The sequence below is a fragment of the Triturus cristatus genome, chromosome 12 (assembly GCF_964204655.1).
Source record: "Triturus cristatus chromosome 12, aTriCri1.1, whole genome shotgun sequence".
Lineage (NCBI taxonomy): Eukaryota > Metazoa > Chordata > Amphibia > Caudata > Salamandridae > Triturus > Triturus cristatus.
The window spans coordinates 96,902,972-96,922,617 of record NC_140595.1 but is presented as its reverse complement, the minus strand read 5'-3'; the positions used below and the strand labels follow the sequence as shown (position 1 = coordinate 96,922,617).

At 42.0% G+C, this 19,646-nt stretch overlaps 1 protein-coding gene across 1 annotated transcript in view; it reads right to left on the bottom strand.

The window, feature by feature from the left end:
- The window catches only part of HORMAD1 (HORMA domain containing 1), an 863,212-nt gene that overhangs the window by 460,504 nt on the left and 383,062 nt on the right, over positions 1-19,646 (bottom strand). Inside the window, exon 8 of the mRNA XM_085638767.1 lies at positions 7,337-7,404. Coding sequence (XP_085494893.1) covers positions 7,337-7,404 — 68 coding nt within the window. The remainder of the gene's footprint in view (positions 1-7,336; positions 7,405-19,646) is intronic.

The window sequence follows — 19,646 nt, the reverse complement described above, 5'->3', positions numbered from 1 at the left end:
ATCGTGGGACAAGATTCAGCTCTGAAACCACTTCATCTTCATCAGTCTGGGCACTTTGGACTTCGCTTTGGGAACCGAGACTGCAACTGGGAAGACTCCTGCTGGTCTCATCGTCCTGCCAGTCTTCTGCGTTGTCTGTGCCTGTGCTCCATACAGGTTCTTCTACAGGCCTGTGAACATCCAATATGCCCGAAGGAATCGCCCTTGAAGTGAGAAAGTCACTTCCCTGCTTCTGCAGGCACTGCAACAAAGATGACTGGTTTACTGTCCCTGAGCTCCTACTGACTCCGAAAGGTTCAGCAACACAGGTGGTGGTTCTGCAACTCCCTCGAGGCCTGCACTGTCTTTACAGCAGGTTTGAAGCCAGTATCCCTCGCCCGAACTGCTATAGCAGTACTCCTGTGCACAGAGTCGACTTGCCATTGCCAAGGCTTGTTGACTCTCTTCACCAGAGATCCTCGGGGTCCAAGAAGCTCCAGCCTCAAGCATCTCCTGCAACCAAGATCTTTAGCTGCAACACATCCTCTGCACTGTGGGCCTTCATCCTTTGGTGAGCTGCTCGAGGTCATCATGCGACTTCTGTACCTTCGGCCCGTGGGTCCTCTTGAGGGTCTTTTTTGGCTCCAGTGGGCTCCCCTGCTTGCTCTGGGCCTGCTCTGACTTTACTGCTCATTGTGAGTCACTTCGATCTTGCTGGTCCCAACACTGCACCTTTTTTGCATACTACGTTTGTTGCCACTGCCAAGGCTTGTTGGTGCTCCTGACGGACACCGACCCCCTGGCTCTTGACGTCCGACGTGGGACAGCTTATGAACAGCTCCTGGTTTTCCACAGCATCACCTGGTCCGCACAGCTGCAGCTCCAAGGGCACCGTCAACTCTCCTGCATCACCGACATCGGTGGGCATTCGTCTCCCGTGCCTCCTGGTCACACCTGAGTGGCATAGACTCTGTCCCTTCTGCTTGCAAGTACCTCTCATCTTGAATCAACCTTTGGGTTCCACCGGACACTTTCCCCTTCTTCACCAGCAGCATCTTCATTGAAGTCCTCCATTGTGGTCTACAGCGCTTTCTGACGTCACTTTGCACCTATGCATCCGGCTTCCCTGGTGTATGTATCCTGGTTCCTGGGGTATTCACGGATAGGGTGATTCTCCAACCTTCCATCTTCCTGGGAGTTTCATCAGTGCCCTCTGGGAAGGGTCCTTCTTCTTAAAAACTGCAACCGCGACTTACCCATTGATTTGTATTCAGCACGCGGTTATGTTCCCACTCGGCCTCCGAGGGGTTTCTGGGTACTTACCTTGGGTGGTTCCTTGGGTCCCCGGCTCTTCTACGTCTTCTGGGTCCAGTCTAGACTTAAGTCATGGTTCGCATTCCACTTCATTAGTATATGGTTTGGTCTCCCCTTGGAGACCACTGTGTATTTGTGCTACTTACGTGTTTTATCACTAAAGTATTGTGACTATATCTCCGGGTGGGAGATTTTGCAATGTGTTAGTGAGTGTTTATAATAAATACATATTTTTTATAACTACACTGTGTGGTTCTTTTTCAATTAACCTACACTATATGATTAGTTCTGGTAAAACAAGCAGCTTTACACTGCTTTTGGATTAACCCAGAAGGTTGCCCTCCACAGCTACCACTTAGAGAGCATTTTAAGGTTGTCTAAGACCACTAAAATTACCATAAGGGTTGTCGGGATTCGTGCAGGGTGCTACACTTACATAAGTGAGCACCATATACTAAGCCAGCCTCCTACAGGGTCCCTTTGGGATTCTTAAAGGTACAGGTCACATTTTGTACTTTCTAGTGTTATGTTATCAGACTGTTTTTCCTTTACATTCTAGGCTTTCTGACACAGCCCCTTTTCCTATAAAAAGTGTTGCAAGCTTTGCAGTTCCTGCCTCCTGCAGTTTCTACCAGCATGCTCCAGGAAATTACAGCGCTGACTGTCTACACTACAAATTAATGGAAAATGTCTTTCAGTGATCAACTCTATACAGATATTTTTCCCGAATATTCTCCATACATGGAATAAAATGTTCGGGGTCCACGCAAGCAGCACGGAATTATTCAAGGTTTGTGACTATCAACGAAGATCCTACTATGCAGAACATTCTTTAAATCTCACATTAAGTCCTTGACCAAAGGAATCGTAAAAAATTAACTTTGGGCCTGGTTCTTTTGGCTAGCCATAATTATTGCTAGTTTTACATTCATTGAAGCAATCTGTCATCTTGACTTGGCTATGTGAAGACAATATTGCAGGATAACTTCTTGACAGCAGATAACGTTAAAGCCTTGATGAGGGCACAGCAGGTAGAATCTTTTCCATTTAAAAGGCTAGAATGTTCTTGTAATGGTGTTTTAGTTACTTTTAAGATGTCGGTACTGGACTTAGTCAAATTTAAGTGACTAATTTGGATGAATACAGGAGCCATGCTTCCAAAGTGAAGGACGTCACATTGGGTTGGAACATTTCACTCCGCCCCAAGTAATATGGACAGAAGATTCAGTTTGCATGGAAGTCCCCTGTGTGATTTCACAGATAGGTGGAGAATACTTGGAAACCACCACTGTCTCAGCCGTTTTGGTCAGAGTGGGCTATGGTCTCGAGCCGAAAAGTGTCTCCACATAAATCCTCTGCAGCTCCTTCCCGAAACCTCTGCCATAAAAAGCCTCACCAAAAACAGGTCCCACTGTTTCCTTCTGCTCTTCATTAACAACCAATCCAGGGCAAAATATGTCAGCAAATGCGGAGGCCGCCAAGATCCAAGTCTCTAGCTGGTCTCTCACAAAATCTTTGGGAACTCTGCCTCAAATATACTGTAGATTGTTACTCCATACATCTCAGGGACAGCAGCAACTCTAGACTATATGCAGCCATTTTCCTTTCTTTGTGTCTTATTTGGCGTCCGTGGACATAGTCTTTCTTGCTTCCCACTTGAATTGCTAGCTTCTCAGCTTCTTGAGTTGGCATCCCGACTCTGAAGTTTGGACTGGTTGCAGTTCTGCCTCTATGTTTTTCCCTAATTAAGTCTTCTCTGCATGGTTATTTTGTTTGCTAAACACTTCCCATGCAAGATGGTCATGATCACCTCCCACTGACCTGCTCAGGCCTGATTTCCTCACCTCTTGGTTTTAGCCGCGGACATTCATCACCTCCTCCAGCTCTCTCCTTCTGGACGAAGAAGGCCATACTCACAACCACTTTTTTACAGTGCCACCTTCAAATTTTGGTGTGGGACATATCTGGGAATCTTCACAATGGCAAGACCTTTCAGATATCGCTGCTCATCTGGCCGACAAATCCTGGGTTCCAGGGACTCTATGAACCTATAATTCTGCCTGGACAACCTTGACTTTTTGGTGCTAGGAACAACAGCAGGACCCCCTTGCTTCCGCTTTACTGATCTTGTCCAATTTTCTCTCAAAGTACTTTCCCAAAGGTATCCATTTCATACAGGACCATCAACATCGACCACTAGTGTAGCTCATCTTCCTCTGCTTAATTATACCTCCAAAGGAAACCACCCCCTTAACTACACTCTTATAAAGAGTATTCCTCCTGGAACGCTGCAGCCATTCTTTCCTTCTTTTTGTCCAAGTTCCCAAATTCGTCTCTCTTCCTATTTTTGAAGGCTCTATCTCCACACTTGGGATCACTACGTTGTCTCATTTCTTTCAGAAGGGTCTTGGACCTCAGACCCCCTTTCCTGTCAGACCTCCATTGCTTTCTGGACAGGTTCGTGTTATACATTTCGGCATTAAACCAAGGAAGCCTCCCTATCGGTCCTTACTTTAAGCTTTCCCTGCTCTCTGTGTTAATCTCCTGCCTTCAGGAGTATATATTCAGCACTTCCCATCTCCAGTCCTCAGACCAGCTTCTTTTATCTTTCAAGAGTCACCCAATCTGTTTCATAAGCCATCTCCAACTCATTGGTCAGTTTGAACATGCCCACTGTGAGTTCGGACACCTCCTCCTCTGGATATCAATCTACTTGCAGAGTTTTGTCTTCTAAGGCTTTTCGCTGGTTCCAGGCTCAAGAACATCCTTAGCTCTACAAACTGATCATGAGCTGTAACTTTTAGAACCCTTTACTTTACTCCAGCTGAACACATTGCGATCCAAGTCCTTTCCAGGATTTAAAGCTACGCATTTTACCGTCTTCTTGTGATAAAATGGGGATTTTCCTAGCTTCAGTGATGAGGAAATCTAAGATTTTATTAAGGTCAATGAAACATGATCAATATATTTCCCTCCCTCACAAGGATAAGTATTTCGAATTAGCATCTAATGTCTTCATTTTGATAACTTTACAAGCCAGTTTCATTTATTATCTCCATGCTACTGCCTTTTTTTGGTCTCGTCTAACAAAAGGTTTTCAGCTATCTGGTTGCGAAGCACCTTTTGTGGCCTATACCAATTTACAGTAGGTGTAGAGTCCACCCCTGCTTCCAATGATGGCTTCATTGTCACTCTCATTTTCTTGCTTCTCATTTAATGGTTTTTCTTCACCTTCCTAAATCTGTCCCTCCCCTGGAGATTGGCCTTTTTACCATCCTTTTGATTTACTGACTTGTATTCTTCCACTGCTCTTTTTAGGGAACTTTTTTCCCCCTCGTTATTAGGCACTCTATGAGAATGAATGGGTTTTCTAGCTCTCTCTTCCTCATGTGCTTCTCCCCACGCCAAATATCCGTCCATGTTCTTTGTTGCCCTTTCCTTCGTGTGCTGCTTTCTACTTCTTTTGTGGTTCTCCCCCCAAAGTCTGTATTGCTCTCTCCCTGGTATGCTGCTTCCCCCGCCATTTAATCCCTTCTCCACCCACCCAGCTTTTTATTTGTTTTATAGCTCTTCCTCACGCTGGCACCTCATAGCTCCCCGTCCCGTGCGGGCATTTACATTTCTTTTTAACTTTTGTTTTTATATTGAACATTTTCGAATAATCAGTACAGGACAATCATTTTAAAGTAAAAGGGAAGAAAAAGGGAAAAAAGTGGGTGGGGGAGAATACAAAACAAAGTACAACCATATTCCTGAAATTAACATTAGGTGATAAAGACAGATGGGGAAATTTAGAGTCTCAGCATTATATGTCACATTCAGTGCATGTTGGCATAGCTGTGTTACATTTTTTCATTGATGGGAAATACATTACATGTTAATCGCATCCTGGTTGTCTATACAGCGGTCTGTTCTTTATATAAAGGTTACGGACGTATTGTGTCAAAGTGATTCTGCCTATGGCATGATCTGGCAGCACAATGCATCTATACTTCATGCTCCTACTGGGTATGATCAAGACACGGTCACTACTGTAACTCCACAATAGCCTGATTTGTCTGTACATGTTGCTGTATCCCTTGTTGCCCTGCAGCCTCCCGCCGCTCTGGAGTGTTTGGTATAGCGTCTGGAATTTAACTTGCAATTTTGGAGAGCCTTGCAGCTGCTGGGCACTCCTGCACAAAAAGCCCTTTCACGCACTTAAAAATCCATTTAATCTCCCAATCTTGGAGGTGTCTGGCATCTTAGATCAGTCAATAAAAAAAAGAAAGACAAGGGCGCTTGCATCATTTTGTAGACTTGTGCTTTAGTAGTGATGCATGCGACCATCACAATGACCGCGCAAATGGCATATTTTCCCCTTTGCTGCGTAGCACATTGGCATAGTGAACATATCAAGAATGTCAGAGATACTGACTATACTAATGATTTTTATGATCACGTTTCATGTTGTACTTACTGCACTGCTGGATCGGCCTGCACCCGGGCATCTTTATGAGGTTCAGCTTGATCACAACACTCCCCAGGACCAGCAGTCCCGTTTTATTCTCTAACTGAACCCCGATGTCATATGTCCTCCATCTTGCTGTGGTTAGAACCAACTACTGTTTCTTCAAGTTTGCACTGACCTTCGGTTTTGTCTTGCAATAAGAGGGCGCTGCCGTACAGATTCTTATATAGTGCCCGTCACATCACTGCCTTCATTATGTCACCTCTCATTGCTACTGCCAGGAAAAATAAATTACATAGATGCTGCATATTATACATGCCCCATTGTCTTTAATGAAATCCTTAATTCCGTCATCACTCTAGCAAGGAAAATTCCCCGTTTCAATCAAAAACACAAGGAATTGTTTGAACCAAGTTCATTGCCTGACTGACTACATGCTGGGCATTATTGGACAATGGCTGCATTTGTAGTTCTTCAAGTGGCAGGACAGGTCTACAGCATTCAACCAATTTAAGTGTAGGAACATTTCCAACTTTCTTATTCTTTGATTTCATCAACTTTACAGTGTATGTTCAACTTGGAAGATAGAGTTAAAAAACACAAGACAGAATATGTTTCCCTTGGTATGCATGTTTCCTGTTAACTTTGCTTACAATTTGATAACATTTTTATTTAATAATGGACTCCATGACCTGGCACATGTGCCTAAATATTCTAACATTTCTAAATATCAGAGGCAATGCCAGGATGGAGAATTTAACCAGATTGCAAAAACAATTCCAACACAAAACCAAAAAGTGTGGTCCTGATGAAGGTGCATTTTCTGCAAAAAAATTCAATATGAAAAATAAATAAATGGCAAAAATTTCAAAATAAAGAAGTGACCCTGGAGCCCAGGGACAAAAGATAGGGTACTGAAGTGTATTCCTTCTTAGACGGGTGTGCCCATGTGATGAGGCAAAATGCCATCACATACAGTACAAGACAACCAATGGATTAAGTGGGCTGACATTGTATGGTGTGATGGCCGTAAGGTGAGCATGACATGCCAATACACCAATGAATGAAGAGGCCTGAATGAAAGTCAGTATGGGGTGATGGGTGTAAGGCGTGAACGATATATTAAAAGACCACTGAATGAAGAGTGCTGACTGAAAGCCCCTGTGGGTATATGTGCATGTCTTTTTCGCATAATGTTTTTTTCAACCATGAGATCTACAAGACAGATAAAGGTTTTACTAGGTGCAAAGCTTAAAAAATATTATAACTGATAGTCCTCTACAATGGTGCAAAGAAATGCAACAGTTATTTTTACATAAAGTGCTCTATGAACAATACCACTATATTGTAAATATGAGACTACATAAAAATTCCACTTAGGTAATGGTTCTAATTGTAATCTGATTAATACCGCTGACAGTGTGTATAAATACCACTGTGTCACATTTAAGAAACCCGTACTTATACAGAAAAGGCCCGTAAAATGCATAGTGTGTCAAAAACTGCTCCATGAATAAGAATCGACTAGTCTGTAGAGCTATAGTTTAAAAAGAAGTACGTTAAGATGAAATAAAAATCAAAGAAAATATTAACCTTGAAAAGTCCATCACAGGCCCGCTGCTGGTATATTTGAACTTGAACTGATAGCATTCTGTAATCGTCTAAACAAAAGATCATCTCGTTACCACACGCCATAATGGTGTACATTATTCACAAATTATCTATATATGCAAAAACATGCTTCTTTTTTCCTTAATTCTGCACGGACTTCATTTTTTGTTAACTGTGCTAAAAAATGATGGCATTTCTCCGTACACCTCAAGTGATTATTTAAGTTTAAGAACAGTTCTTGAGCAATGGAACTTTTATAAATCCACGCGCATAGTGACAATCAAAAGTCTTCAAATCGACTTAAAATAAAATAAAAAATTAGATTTCGCAGACTGTGTGTTATGTTTGCTTTGTGCTGTCACGAGACATGACGTTTCCGCATAACTGCTTCTGCAAGCACTCTGTCTCCACTCCTATCTTAGAGAGATTTTTCTAACGCTCATGAATCTTAGGATCCTACATAAGGATAGGTTTATATTCAACGTTTTGTTCAGAAACAAATTATGTCAACTGTTGTTTGGCAGAATGTGTAACTGAGTATGCATCTAAGAGCTGTCTTGCGCTAGGGAAACTATAGAATCGTTTTTTATGTATCCAAAGAGCAGAACAGGCAAATGCAACAGGACTGTGTTTAATGTGCAAATACATGCAAACATAGGCGTGCACAAGTATGTATTTGTGCATGCTTGTGTTGTTTGCCTTAGCACTTTAGAGCTAGATCTTTTAACATTGCCAACGCTCCTTTATTTTCCTACTACCTGACTGCTGTGTCAGCATGGGCAGTTCAACCAAGTGGGCACTGTCAGGTGTAGCGTCTTGTAAAGTCAGTTTAGGCAACAGAACTTTACAGGCTTGTATTTTCTTTCAGCAGTACGATAATCTTTTAAAGGAATGGGCAATTGGTAGGAGACCTACCTTCCAAGAGCCCACGGCTAAAGTGGTTAGGACATTTAGAAGACACACACCCATAACTATGTGATAAATAACATTTTATGTTTTAATCTGACAGCTGGCCTGCCTAACCATAACCTTTGCGTTCTCTGGTAGTTGGCGGTGACTAAAAAAATAATCTTTGTGTCCCATGTCCTTCTTATTTCACCTCTTCTCCCTGACCAAATACTCTTTATTGCCCTCTTTACCTATCTCAACATCTACCATCTTTCTCAACTCTCTACATCACCTAACACCGCCTCTATCTCTTAATACAATCCCAACTCTACCTTTCTCACAACTTCAACTATCTCGACAGCGCTCTGTGCCTAGCTCAACATCTCTGTCTCTTGGTACCTCAGTATCAATTTTCATCTCACTTTGCTGTCTTGCTCCATCTTCTGTACCTCTCTCAACATCATTTGTTTCGTCATCTCTGAGTCCAATTTTTAGCTTTCTTCATTCACTATTTCATCTCACTACCAAATATCTCAGTTTACTCAAATATTTGTTTGCTACCTCACATCTCCACCTCCCTCCTCTACCTCCAGTCTTTCTACTACTAAACTTTTGTTTGCTGCCTTTCTTTGTCTACCTCTAGATCTTTTCCTGTTATCGCCTCTCTTCGCTCTGCACCTCTTCTCTATTTTAGCTCAATCTCTGTACCTCACTCCTTTCTTCTTCTCTACTTCTTCCTCCCTCACCACCCGCACCTCTGTATCAGCCTCTCCTTCCTTTCCCTAATCTCTGCTTTGGGAGGTGAGGGGGATGCTGGGTGCTCCAGTTAGACAAAAGTGATGTTCCTGATCTTCTTCCATTTCCCTTAACCACCCCTATTAGGAAGCGCATGGGCTCACGCGTGTTGTTGGAATGCTGAGGGACGTTTTGACAATTTGGGCGCAGGGTGGCGGTCATTCAGTGGGAAACCGATGATGAAGAAAGAATAAAGGTTGGTTTCGCTACCTTGCGTCCTGTCATCACTACAGGAGGAAAATTGGTGAGAAGTGCGGGGTGACGCTGTACCTTCAGAACTCTGGCCGCTAAAATAGCAGACCAGTCAGTAGGGTAACTAACCGTTGATAAATTTCATGGACCGTCCGTAATTTGGACCTCACGCCCATTGTCCGTGAGTATCCCTATTACGGACGCCTTTTGTCTGTAATTTTGGGCTTTCCAGGGAGCAGAGTTGTTCCACTGCGAGATGCCTCAGCCCTGATGGGGCCGCCTCGCACTCATCCTCGGAGCACAAGAGCAGCCCCACCCCGCCCATTGTCATTCTGTATGCGGCTGATTGTTACATACCGAATGACAATGGGCTGTTAAAGCATGTGGTGGCCTCCTCCTGCTTCGTTCTAGGGCAGGGCATTTGTTAGGGTTAGATGGAAGAAATGTACAAAACAAATGTACAAAAACGCCCATGCTGTGCTATGTGCCAGTTCATGAAAAGAAGCATACGAAAGAAGCTAAAAAGTAGAGGTTATATTCTTACAGTTTCATCATTTCAGAGCTGAAGCATTTTTTATATTCTATTCAACGAAGCCATAGTTGCTGCTTTTTTATTTATTTTATTCAACTAACATCCATTGACAAAGCCAATAGTCATGGCTTGTTGTAGGCCTTATGTTACTGGATGCAATGATAGAAACAGCAAAATACCAGTCAGGCGGCACATTATGCTCAGCACATATTTTTAGCTTAGGTGTTTTAAGCTATCCCCTTAAATACTTCAGAAACACAATTTGGAGAGAGCCCCAGTTTTTTCATCCCACTTAAAGCCCTGGAAACAACATCATAGTCACCTCACGTCCTGGCACTGTGCATCATGCATGACTCATGACTTCCAAGTTTACAGATTGCCTATATGCAGGAGCATAGTGAACCCTCCCTCACCCCACCCCTTGCTTTAGCAACTACAGTGAGGGTGAAGTTCTTGATGGACCTCTTCTGTCTGCAACTCAGTAGACAAAGGCTCAGCTCATAAAATGGCTGGATGGATTAGTGAAAGGATGAATGGATGAGTGAAAAGGTAAATGGATGGATAATGAGAGAAAGTAAGGATGGATGAGTGAGTGGAAGGATGGATGAGGGTAAAAAGATGGATGGATGAGTGAAAGGGTGGATGATGGGCGAGTGAATGGGTGGATGGATGAGATAAATGATGGATGGATTGATGAATTGATAAGTGAAAGAGTGAATGCACGGATGGATGAGTGAAAGGGTGGATGTAAGGATGGACGAGTGAGTGAAAGGAAGGGTAGATGGACAAAATGATGGGTGAAAAGGGTGGGTGGATGAGAGAAAGGATGGATTGATGAGTGAAAGGATGGATGAGTGATAGGGTCAATTGATGGATTCATGAGTGGATGAGTAAATGGATGAGTGGGTGGATGGGTGAAGGATGGATGGAAGGATGGGTGGCTAAGTGAAAGGGGAATGGAAAGACAAAGGGAGGATAAATGGATGGATGGATGAATGATTGACCAAATGGGTGCATGGATGAGTGAAAAGAAGAATGGAAAGATGGATGGCTGAAAGAATGCATACATGAGTGAAAGAGGGGTGGAGAGCTGAAAGAAAGGATGGGTGAGTAAAAGGTTGAATGCATGGACGGATGAGTGACTGGGTGGATGGATGAGTAAGTGAAAGGATGGCTGGATGGGTGAAAGGGTAAATGGTTGGATGGATGAGTGAATGAATGGATGGGTGGGTGGAAGAGTGGATGGATGAATAAAAGGATGGATTGGGTGAAAGGGTGGATGGATGATGGATGGATGAGTGAAATGATGGAAGGAAGGATAGATGATGGATAGGTTTGCAAATGGTTGAAAAGGTTTGGATATGGATGGGCACACAGATGGAAGGACAGAATGAATGGTGAAAAACTGAATGATGGATGAAAGAATTAATAGATGACTGAATGTTCATTTGAAATGGTGGATATCAGGGGTTTGATGGAAGAATAAATGGCTAGATCCTTGGACAAGAGAGCTCTTCTGGGGGAGGGTTTCGAAGACTTGCTTTGCTTTCTTGGTGCCATAAGAGCTTTAGTTCAAAGAGTGAGGTATTTAAATTTCCTGGCTACTGCCTTGCCTATGTGTTACTATTCTGTATTTGCTGTGTGCTTATGTGTGGGATCTATACATCATGCATACAACATTTTGAGTGACACCCAACTGCTTCTTGAATGTAACACTAGTAACTGTAAAGGTTTGCATGTTTTGTTTTAGGTGTAAGCTTTTAGGGAGAGCCTCACAGTGCCATGAGCTGTGCTTGAGATGTATATTGTGTTTGTAGCAATAGGCAAGGTGTCATAAATAAACAATGTAATAGTGTATCGACAGTGCCTTCTTTAAGAAAGCTGCAGGGAAAAGCACCTTTGTGACTTCCGTCAGCTAGTGCAACTCTCTGCGAAGCCACCATAAGCAAAGTCAGATTCCATATTTTAATTTCCACTTACTAAAACACCCACAATTCGTTCCCTATAGTGGGTTCATCACAGCAATCCTCCCTTTAGTTCACCTATGTGTGCCGCTTTACATCTTAAAATGGCACTCAAATACAAGATGCTATTAACAAAGTCTAGATCTTCCTGACCACTTCTCTCCCCAAACATGCCTGCTCAGGACCACGAGTTGTACATAACATATCAGACTGTACAACCCAGTGCAGTAACCATATAGATAGATTATTATCATATGAAATACCACAAAAAGACCTGCACAGTTGCTCAAAGCTGCGCGCTTACCGAGAAACCGTGAAGTGCACGATTGTCTCAAACTAATATAAACTTATTTTGACTTGTACTTAAGTGGTTCTCTATTTACTTACTTTTATAGTATTGAGCAACTTCCTCTGAAGTGTCTGTAAAACTTACCTTTTGTCCCGAAGTTCTGTCCTTTATTTTGACCTTCTGTCCTGAATTTTTGTCCTTAATTTTTACCCTTTGTCCTGAATTTTTACACTTACCATCCTGAATTTGCACCCATGCCAGTTGGTCACCCAAGTTATTAGTGCCCCTGTTGGTTTTCCTTCCTTGCCAGGAGTGCTCAAAGCTATCTGCCATTACGTTTGGGTTCCTCTTTAATAGCACTACTCAGCACTCTGGCAGCTGGGTGTATCCTGTCATCTTGACCTGGGACACGTGTTTTCAGTGAGGTTTACCTGGCCCTGTGCTTCACACAGCTCCGCCTCCGTTGTCATTTGCCCAGCTTTTCTGTCAGTGTTGTCGCATGAAATCTCTGCCCTTGCCCACCTTCCCTGGAGGTTCGGCCACACCCTACACCCCCTCCCTGCATCTTCTGTTACTGCATAGTGTTTATGCAGAAACTACAAAATGTTCTCTGCAGTTGAAAGTGTTTTATCCCAAATTACAGTGTCATAAAGACCACTCTCCATTAAACTAAGTGTAAAGGATAATCTATGTTAATCCCACACATCTCTTCAATTGAGGAAGCTTCTGGAGCAAGTTAAAGTAGCAGTACTCCACCAGTCAAAATATGGTGTAGGAATAACTCTTTAGCACAGTGCCTCTGATTTCCTTATTTTGCAGCGCCCTGAATGCCGTTCCCACACAACCGCAATTCCTGGATGTAACGGGTGCTCCTAGGGAGAGATGGGGCCAATGAATTAAAGTTTTGAGATGTATTTGGTTGCAAGTGATGAATTGGAATACAGTGCTGATCGAAAAACAGCATTTGAGTACAATAGTCTTGGTACTGAAGGTAGGCAGTTGTTTGTTAATATGAGTCCAGTTGAAAAACCTAAAGGAGAAGAAGTCTGAAACATATATACAGAAGAAAAGAAAATAACGGGATTTGATACTACTCTTGGCATCATAAAGGAGAAACATAAATTCTATTACAGATACCAAGCCCACGGTGAATCTGTTGAGAGGTATTATGCCACCTTACGGATGCTTGCTTCTTCATGTGCCTTATAAAATCCAGATGAAATGATCCGGGATCAATTAGTAATGAGTACGATGAGCATTAAGGCACTGGAGAACCTGTTATGTCAAAAAAACAATGTTGGATAAGGTCATAAGGGCTATAAAAAGTTGCGAACGTTCAGCAAAGGTATTAAAATGTTAAGGAGAGCCGAAAAGACTAATGACATTAATTTGGTTCGTACACAGAAAAATGAGAAAGAGGAAATTCTGCGCACAATGGGCAGAACAGAATTACCAACAGAGAAACTAAATGAGCACATAAAGACTGAATGCTACTGTTGTGGATTAAACAGCCATGTAGTATCATACAAAAGCTGTCCAGCTTTAGGTAAGGGTTGCCGGATATGTGGTATGAAGGACCACTTTTCCAAAGTCTGTTCTTCTGTTTCTCGCCTTAAAAAGGACCTAACTGTACAGGAAGATGACTATACACAGCAATCTTGAGGAGCATTTGGATGATTTAGTCCCAACGGGCCTGTACATGGGTAATATTGATTTTGGGCTCCCCTGCTCATGAACTTGTTAAACTCCTCCTGCTTGGCTGTTTTCCCAGAGTCTTGGAGGTCTGCAATTATCATACCAGTTAAAAAAAAAAAAAAAGGGGGGGGGGGGGGGGGGTGATAGACAGGACCCGAACTGTTACCAGTTCATTTCCTCCTTAGGCTCTTCTTTTAAAACAGTGGGCCACATAATCCAAGATAGGCTGGATCTCTTGACCAGTCTTAATAACGTCCTCTCGGGGGCTCTGTATGGTTTTCGACCTGGATTGGAACTGTTGAACAATGTCTCAATCTTCACTTTATGATTAGTATGTATGAATTGCTCAAGCGCAGTGCAATCCATCTCACTTTCATAGATCTGTCTAGCACGTTTGACAGCGTTAACAGATCCAAGTTTTACAGATTTTGTGAGAGCGTTGCACTCTAATCTCTCTGCTACAGTGAGATATGGGAACAACGGTAAATGTTCAGACCCCTTTAGCCTCAAGTGAGGTGTCCGCCAGGGGCGTGTGCTGGCCCAATCATTTTCTTATTCTATACAAGATAGAGTCTGATTTTCAAGGTGTAGGAGCCGATGTCCCAGTACTTAAGAACAGATCATTGCCGGCGGTCCTCTATGCCGATTATGCCATTTTGTTAGTCAGAACCACTAATAGACTTAAGGATATCTCATTGACAGTTCTGGGCCCTTTGTGGAGAGCCTTAATTTGTAAACCAAAAGGTCCAAAATCTTTGTTATGGGTTATGGCCCCAAGATCGTGAAGACTCAAACTCTTAGCATCAACGGCAAGTGTATTGAGAGCGTGTGATCTTTTCCCTATTAAGGTGTTACTTTTGAGGAAAACTACATGCATGGTGAATAGGAGTATTTGCTTCTCAAGTGCCACTGGCTCTATTTTTAATGTCTCGCCTTGCATCAGGAATAAGCCTATTTGCCTGCTCGGTGAGATCTACAGGCCCTGTCTTAACATATGGTGCTGGGATTGTTGTAAAACTGATAATTTACAAATTGAAGAAAGTATTATTAGGTGTTGCTCCCAGCAGCCATAATCCTATGGTGCATGAGGAGCTTGTTTATATTATGTGAAAGACTGTATTAAACTGGCCCCTTTGTTACTCTGGTATTACAATGGGTGTAATGTTCGGGTCTCCATCAACAAAGATGTAACTGAGGATTGCTTGGCGTGTGCTCTGGGATCTTTGATACCCTGGTTTGGATGTATGTCGTTACAACGCACACTTTTACAACGCATGCACTTACAACGCATTTTTTACAACGCAACATCCATTACAACGCATTCCATTACCTAGCATGACACTACAACGCATTTTTAAAAACTACCTTTACAACGCATTCCATTACATCGCATACTACCTTTACAACGCATACCATTACAACGCATAATATTAAATTGCATTTAAGGTAAGTATTAGATAGTATAGGGGTAAAAATTACTATTCTAACTCCAGGGGTTGCAACAGTAGGGAAAGTGTTGGATAGTATAGGGGTACAAATTACTATTCTAACTCCAGGGGGTGCAACAGTAGGGTAAGTGTTGGATAGTATAGGGGTAAAAATTACTATTCTAACTCCAGGGGTTGCAACAGTAGGGAAAGTGTTGGATAGTATAGGGGTACAAATTACTATTCTAACTCCAGGGGGTGCAACAGTAGGGTAAGTGTTGGATAGTATAGGGGTAAAAATTACTATTCTAACTCCAGGGGGTGCAACAGTAGGGAAAGTGTTGGATAGTATAGGGGTAAAAATTACTATTCTAACTCCAGGGGTTGCAACAGTAGGGAAAGTGTTGGATAGTATAGGGGTAAAAATTACTATTCTAACTCCAGCGGGTGCAACAGTAGGGTAAGTGTTGGATAGTATAGGGGTAAAAATTACTATTCTAACTCCAGGGGGTGCAACAGTAGGGAAAGTGTTGGATAGTATAGGGGTAAAAATTACTATTCTAACTCCAGGGGGTGCAACAGTAGGGTAAGTGTTGGATAGTATTGGGGTAAAAATTACTATTCTAACTCCAGGGGGTGCAACAGTAGGGAAAGTGTTGGATAGTAAAGGGGTAAAAATTACTATTCTAACTCCAGGGGGTGCAACAGTAGGGTAAGTGTTGGATAGTATAGGGGTAAAAATTACTATTCTAACTCCAGGGGGTGCAACAGTAGGGTAAGTGTTGGATAGTATAGGGGTAAAAATTACTATTCTAACTCCAGGGGGTGCAACAGTAGGGTAAGTGTTGGATAGTATAGGGGTAAAAATTACTATTCTAACTCCAGGGGGTGCAACAGTAGGGTAAGTGTTGGATAGTGTAGTGTAATATTATGCGTTGTAATGGTATGCATTGTAAAGGTAGTATGCGATGTAATGGAATGCGTTGTAAAGGTAGTTTTTAAAAATGCGTTGTAGTGTCATGCTATGTAATGGAATGCGTTGTAATGGATGTTGCGTTGTAAAAAATGCGTTGTAAGTGTAGTGCGTTGTAAAAGTTGCGTTGTAAATGTTGTTCCCCCCCTGGTTTTGGTACATCCAGTCACACCTCGCTACTTCTGGGAGACCTAACCTCTTCACCGACCCAACCTCCGTTAAAGATATTAAATTGTGGGTAAAGGAAAATTTCTTGATGAAGCAGGCCAGGGATAGGGATCTAGCAATGTCCATCTCGGTTACCCTTAGAAGTTATGCGACGATCCAAACATGCCCTGTGATTGAGCCATACTTGGAATGGATTAATTACCCTTCAGAGAGATCACGTCTCACTAGATTCTGCTTTGGCTTAGTCAGATGGAAACTATTTTTCCTTATTGGTAAATATGATGTTACCACCAGCAGCCGCTGCCCCTGTGACAAAACAGCTGCCCAAATATTGTTGCACTTTGTATTTGTTTGCAGATTATATAAAGAATTGTCAACTGGCTTGCTTATCCCAGCGATTTAAAAGGTATAGATTATAAATTGTAGAGCGCTTTAATTTATCTGCAATCTCTACATATGCAGGAAACATGCATTAGAATAGGCCTATTTTTAAAATCTGCTGTTAGACTTCGTAACTTGAAGCTGTTTTAGTACTATTTTTATGCAACTTACACCATTTTATATAGCTTTTGATATGACTCACATTTTTGTCAACTGTGGTTACAATTATTGTTTTGTACTAGGGTGCTTGTTTTTAATGTATTATGTTCTTGATTGTATCTGTAAGTGCTTTTATGGTCGTTTCTGGTCTAAATAAAAATAATTGAATGCTATTGATTTAGTTGTAATGGTAGCTCTTCTCAATAAATTGGATCATCACAACCAAACAAGATGAACTATACAAATAAACAAACAACCTCTGGAAATTTTAGTTGATACTGGATATCGCATTACTATAACTTCAACAAAAGAATACAACAAAATCTTTTATAAAAGAACACTACAACCTGGTAAAATTACACCAGGAGCTGATGGAAGACACAAAATCTAGGACTTTTTGGTGCGGATATCAGATTAGAAGAAACAATAATGAAAACAAAAGAATATGTAGTCAACCAAGGTGTGAACATTCTAGGATGGTCTGCGCAAACCCAATCACGCATGAAAATTAAACCTTGCGTAGCTCCTTATGTATTCGCTATAGCAGACAAGCATCCTGAAAATTTTTCACAAGAATTTGAACCAGTATTCAAGTAAAAATTGGGACAACTAAAAAGATTTCAACATAAGATCAAACTTAAAGTCAATGCAGTCCCTGTTAAACAGAAAGTACAAAATATTTCTCTATCAGTGAGAGAAGATGTTAAAAGCATCTTAGATGACTGGTTAAAGGAAGAGATAATCGAACCAGTAGATGCATTGTCATGGCTATCCCCAGTCGTCATTGCAAAAAAAGAAATCTGGTGAAATAAGATTATGCATAAACTTGAGGCAGCTCAATCAACAAATAATTGTTGAAACACAACCCATGGCTAACATCCATGAACTGATGGCAACTCTTGGCAATGCAAAGATATTTTCCATATTAGACTTAACTACAGCATATCGTCAGGTGTTGATACTCTCTTTATCTCACGTCATTCATAACACCTATGGGATAATTTAGGTTTTGCCACATGCCCTTCAACCTTAGTTCAGTGTCAGCCGTTTTCCCAAAAATTTTGAACAAACTATTTGATGGAATGCAGGGGGTAAAAGCCTTCCAAGATGATGTATTACTTTTGTCCAATGAAAGGGAAAATGTCACCTACAAATTTTGCGAGAAGTACTCACTCACATACAGTCCAGTGGATTAACTCTTCAAAAAGACAAATGTATGTTTTTTAAAAAGTAAGAGGTAACGTTTTTAGGCTATGTCATCAACGCTGAGGGTGTTAAACCTAAACCCATTCATGTTACAACTATAGTCAATTCACCCAGGGCTGCAAATAAAGATAAACTAAGATCCTTCCTGAGGTTATGTAAATTTTATTCAAAGTTTATAAGTGGGTCACAACACTCCCATACAGCTGTGACTCTCTCCTCTATGCAGTCCAAAGTGTAAATGAAGCCCAATGAAGCGCCTTCACAAAGTGATATGGCCTGTTCAATCTAACAAATGACTCGTGTTACACATGCCCCCCCCCTCTCCATCTTAAGAAAAGGACAGAACACACTAGAGAACTGAGCCATATTGAAATGGAATCAATCTTATCCTTAAGTGACATTTCCTTGTCAGATACTGTGGGTCTGTTTCAAAAAGGGCCTCTGCACTTGTGGCGGAGGCCTCGCAGTTGTGGGGGAGTACCATTGCAGGGATTCTGACCCGAGTGCGGAGACTCCCCTCACGGCTCTGGGTTGAAACCAGAAAAGAGCTAAATTGACCATGCAACTTAAGGAAAAAGCCCCTTTTAAATTAACCGATGATTGAGCTACATAAAACAGTAAGGAGAAAGATGGCCAGATGAGTAGTTTGAGCCACGACAATTATTGCAATAACAAAAAATGGTCAGTCAAGGTTTCTGGCCTTTAATGGCACAAGGATCAAATCTAATTGAGCCTACTCTGTATAGGCATCAGATTATTATCCTGTCTTTCATCAAGCAATTTAATTATAAGTAGGGCTCCCGGTTTTCCGTTTAAACGGATTTTTCCATATGAATACAGACGGAAAACAAGCTTTCCTTTATCTGTATTTATATATAAAAACAGGAAAATACTAGTACATTTGTCATTGACCATCTGGTGTCTCCTCCTCCTTAGAGGGTTAAGAGGTGTCAGCCCGGGCTGAGACAGCTTCCCGGGCACACACTCAGCCCCACCCAGGTACTTCACAGGTCTTTGAAAGACTGTTTCCTTGTTAATGACGCTTTGATGTTCTTTCACCCTTAGCCTCTGCTGATTGCACCAGCACCCGTCTTTTCCTCGCAGACTGAGTTTTACAATATCCAAGGCCTGCAGAGGAGGCTCGGCATTAGTGGCTGTTCAGGGACGGGCGGGGAGCAGAGAAGGAAAAGGTCTCCATCTCTTGCTTCCTACCCAGACAAGGAAGGTGTCCGCTTCTGCTCTGCCGCTGGCAGCTGCCCCTCTCCCCTCTCTTTCTTACTCTTATTCCCTCTGTCTGTCTAACTCCTCCTCACTTACTGAAAACCGTGACTCAAGAAATGGTTCTCACCCTCTTTTTCTTCCTGACATTCATGTGTTCCCCTGTGAAATGGATGCAAAAAAGAAAACCACTTTTGATGGAAATGCCGTTTTGAGATTTTTCTATTCCAAAGTGCAGCCACGGAAATAAAATGTTCAAAGTATGAAAAATCAATAACTAAATAAAGCAAGACAGAGTGTTCTTAAAGTGGCCGGATCGGTTTTATTCAAACCCCAAAAACATTAGTGTCACTTTACCGAATTTGCCAGTGAAGCGCTGTTTTCCCCCCGGTGGGGAAGTGCGCC